Here is a 12,795-nt window from a genome sequence, read left to right on the forward strand (position 1 = left end):
AACCAAATTGAATTAAAAAGTAACCAAATCTAGTCCAAATTCAACCAAACTGACTTGGAAAATTCTAGAATCAGTTTGTTTGGTTAAGAGCTCAATTTTTCCTATAAATAGAAGCCTCCCCTTGTTGAAAAAAATATAGTGTCTTATGCATTGTTACTCTTCTCCACCTAAGCCAAAAACTGTGAATTGATTGGTTGGGGGCCTCTACCGTGAATAAAGAATCAAGCAAATTGTAAGGTAAGTATAGTGAATTTTGATCTTTTCTATAATTTCTCAATGTTTCTCTCTTCTCAACCCCTCTCAAGCTTGAGAAGCTTAATTGGTATGGCTTTTGAATGCTATTGAAGTTAATTGATTAATGATAGTAAAGAATTACATAAATTTCCATTTATGTTTAATTCTAATGGTTTTTTCTCTTTCTCACTTAAGAAATAGTCATACTCATGACCCATTCTTAATCCAAAGGAAGCTTTTCATAAAGCTTTTTCTTAATCCAAGATTAATCTATGCTTAAGAATAAATTAATAGTTTTTTTTAATCTATGCTTTTAGTTTATGATTATTTTTTATTTAATCCATTAAGGGTTAATGATCCTATTAGGGATCATTCTAATCATTTCCTTAAAGATAAGCCTTATCTTTTAAAATAATTGAGATTTAGTAGTTATAGTAGCGGAGCTATGGTAAAATTTTATAAAAATTTACACATAAAATAATTTCATTCAAAGCATGAAAAGAGGATTTCCTACCATATTCTAAGAATTATCATCCTACATTAATTGAAATTCATGCATAGAGGTATGCATAAGAGATGAATATTTTATTATAAAAGAGTTACTTTTAGCATAATTGAAATTCATGCATAGAGGTATGCATAAGAGATGAATATTTTATTATATAAAAGAGTTACTTTTAGCATAATTGAAATTCATGCATAGAGGTATGCATAAGATATGAATATTTTATTATAAAAGAGTTACTTTTAGCATAATTGAAATTCATGCATAGAGGTATGCATAAGAGATGAATATTTTATTATAAAAGAGTTACTTTTAGCATAATTGAAATTCATGCATAGAGGTATGCATAAGAGATGAATATTTTATTATAAAAGAGTTATTTTTAGCATAATTGAATTTCATGCATAGAGGTATGCATAAGAGATGAATATTTTATTATAAAAGAGTTATTTTTAGCATAATTGAAATTCATGCATAGAGGTATGCATAAGAGATGAATATTTTATTATAAAAGAGTTACTTTTAGCATAATTGAATTTCATGCATAGAGGTATGCATAAGAGATGAGTTAGGATATGATACGATGAGTTAAGAAGTGATAGGATGTGTATGGGATGAGGTAAGAAGTGTATGTGATGGGATAAGATGTATATGGGTTGTGATAGGGTGAGAATATGGATGTAAATGTGGATGTGTATGTATGGATGTATGCTTGTAGATGTGAGTGTGAATGTGGATGTGTGGATGTAAATGAGGATGTCGATGTAGATGCATGGATGGGATGTGGATGTATGCATGTAGATGTGAATGTAAGCATATAGATGTGGATGTATGGATATAAATGAGGATGTCGATGTAGATGCATGGATGGGATGTGGTTGTATGCATGTAGATGTGAATGTAAGCATATAGATGTGGATGTATGGATGTGAATGTGCATGTAGATGTGGATGTACGATGATGATGCATGAATGTGCATGTAGATGTGGATGTGAAAATAGATACATGGATGTAGATATGGATGTGAAAATAGATGCATGGATGTAGATGTGGATGTGGATATATGTATGGATGTGAATATATGATATGTGATGTGAAGGAATCTGAAGTGATGAGATGGAAAATGATGTGATGGGATGAGTACACATATAACTGGAATGTGGAATAAGCAATGTGGATTGATGAGGGATAATGTGGAAAAATGAGAGTTAATATAGAAACTGTATTTTGTGACTGTTTGTAAATGCTATTTGTAAATGATTGTTTTATGTCAAGAATGCTGGAAAGCATTTTGACCATCTTGTGATTAAGGTCGTGGAGACCTAACTGATAAAGTTGCAACTACTGACGAAGAGTCAATGGAGGACGTCTCGCGTAGCAAGGTCGGCCGAGGTCTTGACCAGCCTCGGTGCGATTAAAATGGTGAGCTTCCGGTACGGTGGATGAGGGGCCAAGGAAGCGGCCTATGAGTGAAGCGCTAGGTCACCTACGAAGGATCCTAGAGGGTGCTGACCATACGGTGCTCGGGCTCTGGGTCGCCTAGGATACCCACGCGTGCATCGAGGAAGATATTGAACAAGGAGTAAGAGTTGTTTTCTGAAACCGGGCATGGATCTGGTTGACTGACCTTGCTGGTCCTCAACTGATGAGTCCATGGCTCTTTATATGGATCTGTTGGTTGATCTTGCTGATCTTCAACGAGAGTCCATCTTGATAAATGATTATATTGCCGAGTATTATGGGCTAGGAACTATTGAAACGGCCCCTGAGAGTGGACAGGTGGTGAGCGTCCTAGTTGCCAATGATGCCATAGATACTCTGATGAAGGAATGATGGAAAATTAAGAATCAACCGGATAAATTGGAAGATGGTGATCAGTGATACTATGGTTTTATTAAAGGATTGTTTTAAAACTGGTTGAATCTATGAAAAGGCAATTTCATATTGGGTGTGTAAGTGGTGTGACTAGTTTTATTTTTGCATGAACTTTCGGCTAGGGGGCCTTGGAACTTTTTTCCTTGGTACCCGGGACAAAACCTAACCAAATTCTTAATTGGATCCCATCACTACAGTGGTTGGGCGGTTGGCTAACCCATGGGACTGGATGGGGTTAGGCTGGACTGATGGATCCGTAAATCGAGACTCAAAAATTCTGTTATTACGATAGATAAAGTAAGTCCCGGATAGTAATTGTTCTATGGATAGGAATCAACGGCTATGCCTCTTGAATGGGGAAAAAAGCGTTGATCCCAATGATCCAAGTGCAAGTTTCTTCCTTGATCTGATCAAGTATCTTGAAGATGCAATTGGATCAATTTGATCATAAATGATCTTGACTACGTTAGAGTAAAAAGCTTTCCTGGTGGAATCACCCGTGCTTTCCGGTAAAGGAAGTATTTCCGGGTTCGGTTTTGGAACAACCGACGGATTAGTCTCTTATCCGGATATCCGTGGGTGAGGCCCCGAATGTGGGACCCCTGTCCCGCGTGAGAAGTGCTACTTCCACTACCAGTATCTTGAATCCGTTGCTCGGTGGGAACAGGGGAATCTCACAGTATCTCAGTCCCTGTTTGAATATCCTGTAATTGCTGGTCTGTCTCCCCTTCTGCAGCTACAGCAAAACAATCCTCATAATCTCCCAAAATAGTCATCACATTTATATCAAACACTGGGACAACTGCTGGATTGGCCTTCAAATATTCCTCTTCCTCATCATCTTCTACTTCATTTGCCAGGTGTATGCCTTGTGCCCACAAAGCTCTTTGCTCCTTTGACATAGTTATAGTAGATGTCATGGGTAAATTCTGTTTCTGGTTCCCCTGTTTCAAGATCACCATATTAGCTCCCCAATCTTGCTTTAACTTAGCCTGCCTGAACCAGGGTCTTCCAAGGAGCATTGGGTAGGCCAAGTTCCCTGATTGCATCCTGAGTACTACAAAGTTGACCATAAACTTCAAATGAAGATCTCCTGGTTTTTTAACAAACCTAAAGGTTGTAATCTCCTCTCATCAGCCATTTTAACCTGAAAAGGTGCTGGATGCAACTTATGGCTCCCAAATTGAATATAAACTGACTCAAGAAGTATATTAACTCCTGATCCACCATCCAAAAGAACTCCATGTATGGACTGGCCTTGATATTTGATTGATATGGCAGGAACTTTGAAATCAACATCTTCCACCTGAACAATATTGCTCATTGAAAAATTACTTTAAGGTGAATCAACACCTTTTCTTTGAAGAATTCTTTGAAACAGTAAATCTCTGAACCCTGGTACTAATGTCAGCAATTGGTCACGAGAAATCTGAATTTCTGAATGTAACAGAGCTTCATAGAGTGAGTCAACCATAGAAATTTCCTCTTCTCCTTTGTCCTGTCCTTGTTCTTCACAAACCTCTTCTATTTGTTCTGACAATATTTCTTCCAAAGCTGGTTTCTTCTTGTCTAACTTCCTCTAAACCTTGCTTCTAACTTTCTCTTGATCCACCCATTGAATTGGACCTTTATTCAACTTTGCAGCTCTTGTCACTGCCAAGGCAGGAACCTGTTGTTTCCCATCCCTATCATTTGCATGGACTACACATCCAGAACAATCACAAGCAACATTCTCAACCATATCAGAGTTGCTCTGAAACTGGTCCTCTCTGTCACTGTCACTGCATTTAACTGTGTTATTTGTTGGTTTTGCTGCATCTTTCCTCTCTGATTTTGATCTGCTATAGGGTACCTTACAATTGGGATACCCCTCTCTGTCCTATGCTTGCACCATAACTCACAAGATGGGCCCTGTCTATGGCCCTCTTTGTGTCACAATAAGTGCACTACAATTCTCCTCTAAAGTCTGATTGCCATGTTCTAGCTTGAGCAAGGAAGACTTGATTAGATGAAGTTTCTTCCTGCTGCTACTTTGACCTTTGTACACCGAGGGGAACTCTTCCTCTGAAATTTGGGTTATACCAGCAGTTGGTTGCTAAATGTCCTTCCTTTGAGCATAGCTGACACACTGGTCTATCATTTGTCAATGCTGAGGCATACTTCAATGCTTTAAGCCTCTTTAACAGTTGTTCATCATCCAATCCTTTCTTCTTCTTTTTGCCCTTATCTTTGGACTTAGAAGATCTCTTCTTCTTTTTCCTTTTCTAGCTAGTTGATTCATCATCTGAATCTGAGTCACTATTATATTCTGAATTATCATCAGAGCTCTCTAAGTCTGTGTCTCCATCAAAGTCAGAGTCCAGGTCTGAATCAGACCTCTTTTTCTTTTTCTTCTTCTTGGTAACACCCAACCTCTTTTCCACTCTTACTGCTGCTTGCACCAAAGCATCAAAACTTGCAATAATGTTATTAGCCACTGCCGATCTGATTGTCTTCCTTAATCCATTCAGGAAATAGGAAGCTAACATTTCATTGGAAAGCCTATCTACTCCTTCCAATCTTCTAGAGAGAACCCTGAACTTCTGAGCATAGTCCTCTACTAGCATTTCTTTTTGTTGAAGATCTTTAATTTTATTTATGATATCATTAGCTGTTTTCTCCCTTCTGAACCTGGCAAGAAAACTCTCTCTCAAAGCATCAAAGTTTCCAAAATGTCCCAAACCATACTGGCTAAACCAATCCATTGCTGAGCCTTCTAGGGTAGCAGCAAACTACCTCTTCTTCACCTCTCCCCCATTAAGTGTGTCATAGCCACTAGCCTCCCACCTTATTTGGAATTGGGCTACATGGCAGTCAGGGTCCTACTTGGGTTTTCCCTTGAACTTTGCTGATCTCACCTTTGGGTTCTGTGCTGGTGGATTTTGAGGATTCATTGCTGCCCCTCTAACTGGCCTCCTTGCTAAGACTGGTAATGGTTGAAACTGCAACCTTCTCCTACTACTTGCCCTGATAACTCTATTCAACAAGGTTCCTCCAAGAAATGTCCTAAAAGTGCTTGAGAATACTGGTGGATTTTGAGCATCCCCAACACTTCTTGCTTGTGCATTAACATTTGAATCACTATTTAAAATTGGAATGCCCGAATCAGATTCAGATTGTACCGAACCTGTCGGAATCCCTTCTCCTGGAACAGCATCCACAAACTGATCATGTGCTTCTTCTTCATCATCAATATCCTCTGCGTCTTGATCCAATGTTTCCTCCTCTACATCTTCTTCCAAAACAGTTTCCAATGGTCCACTTGTCCCTGGAGGAACTTCATAATCTGAATCATAATCATCACCTTCTTCGTCATCATTCCTTCTTGTTAAAGCATTGTTAAAGCAGCATCAGCATCTCTGGCCCTTAACCTTGTATAATATCATCTTGAATTCCTCGAATTATCTTCAGACATCCAAGGCTAGCGGTCCTCTGAATATGTCATGTCCTCCTAGAACTCAGGGCATTCGAACTCGCAGGATCTCGAGTGTGTACATGGCCTCTAAAAGGTTCTATACAAGACATTAACAAACAATACTCACTCAACACCATTCAGAGCACAGACTCTGATTTATCACGACAGCATAATGATTGCACAAACATCAAGAAAGACATGATAAACATTGAGCAAAGGCATAGTAGAACTTCTCCTTCATTCATTAGCAATCAGAATCATCGTATTCCCTAGATGCAACTGTCAGGGAATAACCACTCGGTTCAGATCCCAAAAGGTACATCCACACGTAACTAACCCCCAAGCCCTTTGACTAAGGTCTAAGAATTACATAAGAAAGCCCAAACAGCAGGTCAATAGCTCCTCCAATGTAGATGATCCATTTTTGTAAATAAATATTTTCAATACTCCTTCAATGTAGATCCATTTTTGTTAATACTTATAATCTAATTTTACAAACATGGTAAGTTGCCTCATTATACATCAACATGTCAATTTTACGCTCAATAATTTTATACTACATTAACCATATCCTAGGAAATCAAATACATCTGATATGCCAAACTATGAGTGTCTAATAACTTAAACAAGAGTCTATCCCTATAAACCTTTTCAAAAATAGCACCCATGTGAACCGTTTTGATTAGGTTAATAGCCCATAATGTGAGTCCATGTATATAGAATATGCCAAACCAGTTGCCTTAAGGTTTTAAAGTGTTTCAAAATATCAATAAGGCCTCATACTAATGTAAATAAGGGTGGGCCACTTAAATCTTCTTATATATAATTGAGGTTTTTCCTCACACAATAATGGAAACTTTATTTATGCCAAATGTTCTTTATGGAATAGGCAAGGAATAAAATCTAATTCAACTCTTATTTTTCTTACATATTCTTGTGAGTATGGGTGTGTAAAAAATATGGTTTTAATGAAGAGAAATCTTTAACAACAAAACAATCAAATCATCCTTTCACTCATGAGAGATCTCAACACATGCAGTTATGAAAGCAGCTAGAGGTTAGATCCCCTTAAGGCTATACGCACCATAGATTGATGCCTCTTTCTTCACACGTCAATCAATGTTAGCCTAATCAATTGATGCCATTGGGTTGCTGCTCTCTGAAGGCATAACTAAAAACTAGGAACAGTCAGCCTCACCTAAAGTTTAAATAACATTATGCATAAACACATCCAAGCATTCTCAATGAGGAACACTACAAAGGAAAGGGCATTTGGTTAGTTAAACAAGCGTGAAGGTGTTACTATAACACATTATAGACACCTGGATGACCTAACTAAACCATCATTAGTAGGAATACAAGGGGACAACACTACAACAAAAAGAGGGGTTAGCAAGGGATTATAGTGTAGATGTTATAAAAGGATCTAGAAAAATTTCAGGGTGTAAGCGTCGCTATAAGCGCCACTATTTTTTCGAGGTTATAACTGCCGCTAAATCCCACGTTATAATCGCTGCTATATCCCATGCTATAAATGTCACTACTTTTGTCGCTCAGCAGCGCTATCAAAAACATCAGCATCGCTATTTCCGCCACTCATCAACGGTGCTCATAAAAAAATCAGTATTATTATTTTCTCTGCTTTTAGCGGTGCTGATAAAAAATGTTAGCGTTGCTATTCCTGCCACTCAGCGACGCTGTGAATTTTTTTAGGAGCCCAATCTGACCCCAAAACAATTTAATTCAATATATTGAAGACAGTTCTGATTTGTACAAATAGACATAAAAATACATTTGAAACATAGTAACTCCCGAAATCTTATTTGTATTAAATCATCCCAAATGCCATAAAAAGCAAGTTACATCCAAATACCATAACAGGAGAGCTACAACGAGTATGGAGTTACATAGCATAAAACACAATAGGCCGGTCTCTACTCATCCTCCTCCTCCTCCTCCTCCTCCTCCTCGAGACATCTCTGTAAGATCAGATTAGAGGCGATCATACTCATTTATTGCCTCACTAATTATACCAAAATCAAACATTCGTCTCTCAATGCCTTTTGAGAGACGTGAGATAATGATTATACTCCTCTCAATGCTTTTTGTGATCATGATAATGATTATTGTGCTTTGCTGCATGTCAGTTTAGAGAAAAGGGTTGTTATCCTTTATCTTAATTAACATTGTTGATTGATTATCACAAAGCGTGTAAAACATGTGAGAGAGTTGAAATCTGTTTCATTCGATTGCATGATCTGAAAGGTGGTTACATTTATCATTGAGGGTGCGTGTCCCTTCGCACCACGCGTCTGTCCATATTTGGGTGGACATTGGGCATTACATCCAACACTCCCCCTTAATGCCAAATCTCAGCATTGAGATTATTTTATTGCTAATTCCTAGAACGAGAAAATAGATTCACCCTCGGTTTATTGTGGTGATTCCCAAATATCTATACTATACTATATGCTATATTGGATTGATTACATTATGCCAATGCATTATCATGGATTTAGGAGATTCTTCATGAGATAGAATAGCATAAGCTCGGATGTGTGTTGCACATGAGCTTTGGGGTTTTAGGCCAGCCTCTATTTCAGACACAGAGAAGATTTTTAGCGTATCTTGGCCTTGCAACTGGAAGTGCTTAGAGGATGCGTCTCGTAGACATTTAACTGCATCATGAGCGTCCATTTTTTGCTGCATCTTGGTGGTGTGAATTTTCAGCTTCCAATTCTGTATATTTAGGGTTAATCATGCTCCTAATTTGGGGGGCTTGTTTGCCACCTTGGATTGCTTGGGGACGCTCAGAGGAATCCGCCACCATGGGTAGACCTTGGCAATCACCTTTGTAGTGCTCAGAGGATGCTTGTGCATCTTGGCTTCTTTTGTGGGCCGCCTCAGAGGACGCAACTGCATCTTGGCCTTCCTCTTTGCCTGTGTAGAACCCCTCGAGGAGAGAGAGGATCTTTGCTCCTGTTTTTTCATTAATTTTAGGCGTTGGCCTCCCAGGATACTTTTGACATTAGGGCCAAAAATGACTCAAAAAGGGCTGTGTAAGGAAGTGATTAATTTGCTAATTAGCGGAGCCGTTGACGGTCAAAACGACTCCAAATTTAGCGATTTTCCTAAATAAAAGCACATCCAAGTTATTTAAAGCGCATTCAAGTACATACCTTTTAAAATTAAAAAAACAATTTCACGATTCCCGGGATAGTTAATGCCGACATGACCACGATTCTTATTTTTGAATTTTTGCCGCCCCTCTCTCACTGTTTCTTTGCCATTCTCTCCCTTTTTTTGTCACTCTCGGATATGGCTCTGTTCTTCACGAGCTTTTTCTACTAACTTTTTATGCTTAAGCTCTGTTCCATCTTTTATCAAACTTAATAAAGAGTATTAAGTTTCAATAAAGAGTATGCGACTACACGAAGTTCTTTTCAATGAAGTTTAACGACTTCGGAAGGGAAGTTTATATCCACCAGACCCTGAAACAGGAAGGTATCCTTCTTTTCATACTCCTCATGATTTGATGAGATTTGTTGGAGATGGGGTTAATGGCTTACTGGGTTATAGTTTAAGGCTTTCTTACTCTTCAATAAACTATTTATCATACATTCAAAATCTCTTTCCTTGGCTGCAGCAGCATAGCTAGCATAGCAAAGAAAGTAACCTGCTCTAGAGGCATTAAAGCCTGCAGCATAACCAAAAATCCTAAGGGCAGCAGCTCTCTCAAGAACCAATATCTTGTTAGCATTTATTTGAAGGGGTGTGTAACCAAGAAACCTTGACAATACCTTTAGTGCAAATAAAGGTAGCTCAGGCTCTTCAGAATCTTGACTATGAAAGGCACAAAAGGTTGCCTTGTCCAACAAAGGAAGATAGTGCAAAAGAGAGGATGAATCTTTCTTAAAGGTTCCTTCTATTGCCTTTCCTCGTGAACCTTTGGCTCTTCCAAGAAAATTATCATTGTCAAGAAGTTCAAGCTGCAGAAAAAAAATAATTGATTAAAAAAAGCTTTAAAAGACAGAAAAAATATCAAGGGTCATTAATGAAACAACCTTCTGCAATTCATCATCTGCGAAAACAAACTTCTCCTGTGCGAGGTTGAATAAACCAAATTTTTCCTTCTTTGCAACCTCTTTTTCTAATTCTCTCAGCTTGATATCTCTCCCAAAAGATTGAATACCAAGCTCCTGGAGCCTATTTTCAAAATCCTCATCCTTCAAAGAAGGTGCTTCCTCCTCAACTCTCTTCATGCAAACAGCAAGTGCATCAGGAGCAGTAACAAAAGAATCATTTGAAGTCTGGAGATCAAGAGATAAAAACTCCTCCTTGGACTCTTCCTCTGTGTCAATAAAGTCCAAGGCAACCTCAGAAGCCTCAGCTACTATAGCTGCAATGCAGTAGTCCTCCCTTATATTGAGAAGAAATTGAATCTGATGAAGAGGGATGAAATCTTTGTCATTAATAAGAAAGGAGGGGAGGCTTCGTATAGTAAGGGAGGCCTCAGACACCTCCACATCTTCAATGGGTTCAGGGATGAGGGTGCTTGCTTTAAACTCTGCAACATCCAAACCTGCACGTTCTTTTTCCTCTGAAGCAAAATCAATCTTTTCCATCTCCAAGGTCTCAGATTTCTCTATGTTCAAAACAGTGGAGACATTCAAGTTTAATTCATCCTTGGATGGAACATCTTCACCTGGAACTTGAGCACTTTTCTCATCTTTGAGAAAAAGAAAGAAAAGAAAACCAATGTCCTTTGAAACAAGGTTGCAACTTTTAACATGGAGTTGACAGGATATGGATTCTGGGATTAGAACATTGGACTTCTTTGAAAACCTGCCAAACCTTCTTAAAACTTTATTTTTTTCAAGAGAATTTTGAGTGAAATCAGTGAGATGAATGTAATCTTTTCCTTCCAGAATCAAACACCGACCAAGAACTGCATCCTCAAATTCCTTTAATTCATCTGAAATAAACTCTCTAAATTTATCCAAGATTTCACCAAGGACAAATTTGGGATTGAAAATTTTCAATGCCTCTGAGTAGACTTGCATGTCTCCACCAACCTCCAAAACGGCCTCCAGCAACCTTTCACTTGGGTCATCGAAAATTTGTTCTCTTCCCTCAAGATTAGTACTCATATCTTCGGTTCAATCTGCAAAAGAAATGGAATAGAAGCACCAAAACATAGTGGAAAACCTGCCTTAGAACCAATTCAACGTCTTAATTCAAGCCTCTAGGTTGTTTAAAGGTTCAAGAAGCACTTACCAATACGGCGCGATACAAGGGCTTTGGAACACCTCGGAGGGCCTCCTATCGCGTCGTGTTGGATAAGCTGAGGGAAAGAAGTGAAGCACCTGAATGGAGCAAAACGAGGTCTTTGGAACAAATGCAAGGGCCTCCTCTCGCGTATTGTACCTGTCAGTTAAGAAACTTGGGTAGAAAATATTTCATCCCGTCGTGCTGATTACATTGGGGTATAAAAAAGATGAGGTCAAAAAATACGCGTTGGTTACATGTAGCTTAGTGCATGGTGGTCCACATGGCTTAGTGCATGGTGGTACACTTGTCACCAACGGTCACTACCCCACTCGACCAGACATTTTGTCCAATTCTCCTTCACGATGCGATAGGGGCTATCCAACATCCTCTGACCCTTGACTATCGCGTCGTTCCGGCTAGCTCATCTCCTTCACGGTGCTCTAACGCCCCTTCAGTCAAAGTCCAATTCTCCTTCACGACGCGATAGGGCTCTTCCCACATCCTCTGACCTCCACTATCGCGTCGTTCCGGCTTGCTCATCTCCTTCACGGCGCGATAACGCCCTTTCAGTCAAAGTCTAAGCCTCGTCCATCGCGTCGTTTCGGATACAAATTTAATGGCGCGGCGGCTATAGTCACTAGGGACATTCATCCTTTTAAAGGCTGCCCGACGCCCACGATGGCTTTTTGGTGCTGGTTGTTGACTGCGAAGCATGGGGGACACGTAAGGAGCGCCGGTGTAGCTGGCGGGTGGACATTGACATCTAGGGGTGTAGGCAAAAGCAGTCGCCAGCCGCCTTCAGCCAGCAGCTAGCGTTGCTGCCTTCAGTCGCCTTCAGCCCCGCAAGAGAAGAGAACCACTCTCTCTCTCTCTCTCTTTCGTTTGCTTGACTGTGGTCACAGTCAGCCACGTCTCGACCGGCGCACAGGCCACTCCTTGCCAACATCCATATATACTGACGGCAACACCGTGGACAGTAGCATAGCTAGGCGGACAAAAGCAGCCACCAACGACGCCTGTGCAGCCGTTGTATGTCGCCAACAACGAACTACAGCAAGCAACCACCTTCAGACGTTGCAGAACATTGGCCGCGTTCACGTCTCGTTCTGGCTATCATTTTACAGCGCAAAGCAATCCTCCTACACGACGCGATTAGCCACCTCAGTCAAAGTCCGTTCATATCTATCGCGTCGTTTTGGATATCCTTTTTCACGTCTCGTTCTGGCTATCATTTTACAGCGCAAAGGAGTGGAGATCAGATCTAAGTAATCTTTGAGAACCTACCAGCAAGAGGCGGCGCTGTTGGGGCGACGTTTAATCAAGGCTGGGTTACATAAGCTACCTTGGGAGGAGAAGAAAACTCGAATTGCCATATAATACTGGGCTTTGTAAAAGCAAAGGTGAGCATAACCCAACACATATTTCCCTGCATGCAATGCCTTTATATAACCACGGG

The 12,795-nt window shown here is 39.8% G+C and overlaps 1 protein-coding gene across 1 annotated transcript; it reads right to left on the reverse strand.

The window, feature by feature from the left end:
* Nucleotides 1–8,751: 8,751 nt before the first annotated feature.
* LOC147619144 (uncharacterized) lies at nucleotides 8,752–11,306 on the reverse strand. Its single transcript, XM_086774421.1, has 3 exons — nucleotides 10,133–11,306; nucleotides 9,638–10,057; nucleotides 8,752–9,087 (listed from the first exon to the last, which is right to left on the reverse strand). Exons 1-3 carry the CDS (start codon nucleotides 11,216–11,218, stop codon nucleotides 8,752–8,754), a joined length of 1,842 nt encoding a protein of 613 aa, XP_086630547.1. The 5' UTR covers nucleotides 11,219–11,306.
* Between the last annotated feature and the right edge of the window lie 1,489 nt (nucleotides 11,307–12,795).

Source organism: Cibotium barometz, chromosome 34 (genome assembly GCF_041138505.1).
Source record: "Cibotium barometz isolate CiBa-2024 chromosome 34, ASM4113850v1, whole genome shotgun sequence".
NCBI classification, from domain to species: Eukaryota; Viridiplantae; Streptophyta; class Polypodiopsida; order Cyatheales; family Cibotiaceae; genus Cibotium; species Cibotium barometz.

Bases quoted from the DNA above. Each gene is read 5' to 3' on its own strand.
- LOC147619144 (XM_086774421.1), bottom strand. From the start codon at position 11,218: ATGAGTACTAATCTTGAGGGAAGAGAACAAATTTTCGATGACCCAAGT. The intron at 10,058-10,132 runs GTTGTTTCATTA...TTTTTTCTGCAG, and splicing joins CAGATGATGAATTGCAGAAG to CTTGAACTTCTTGACAATGA. The intron at 9,088-9,637 runs GTAAGCCATTAA...TAATGTCAAAAG, and splicing joins AAGCCTTAAACTATAACCCA to TATCCTGGGAGGCCAACGCC.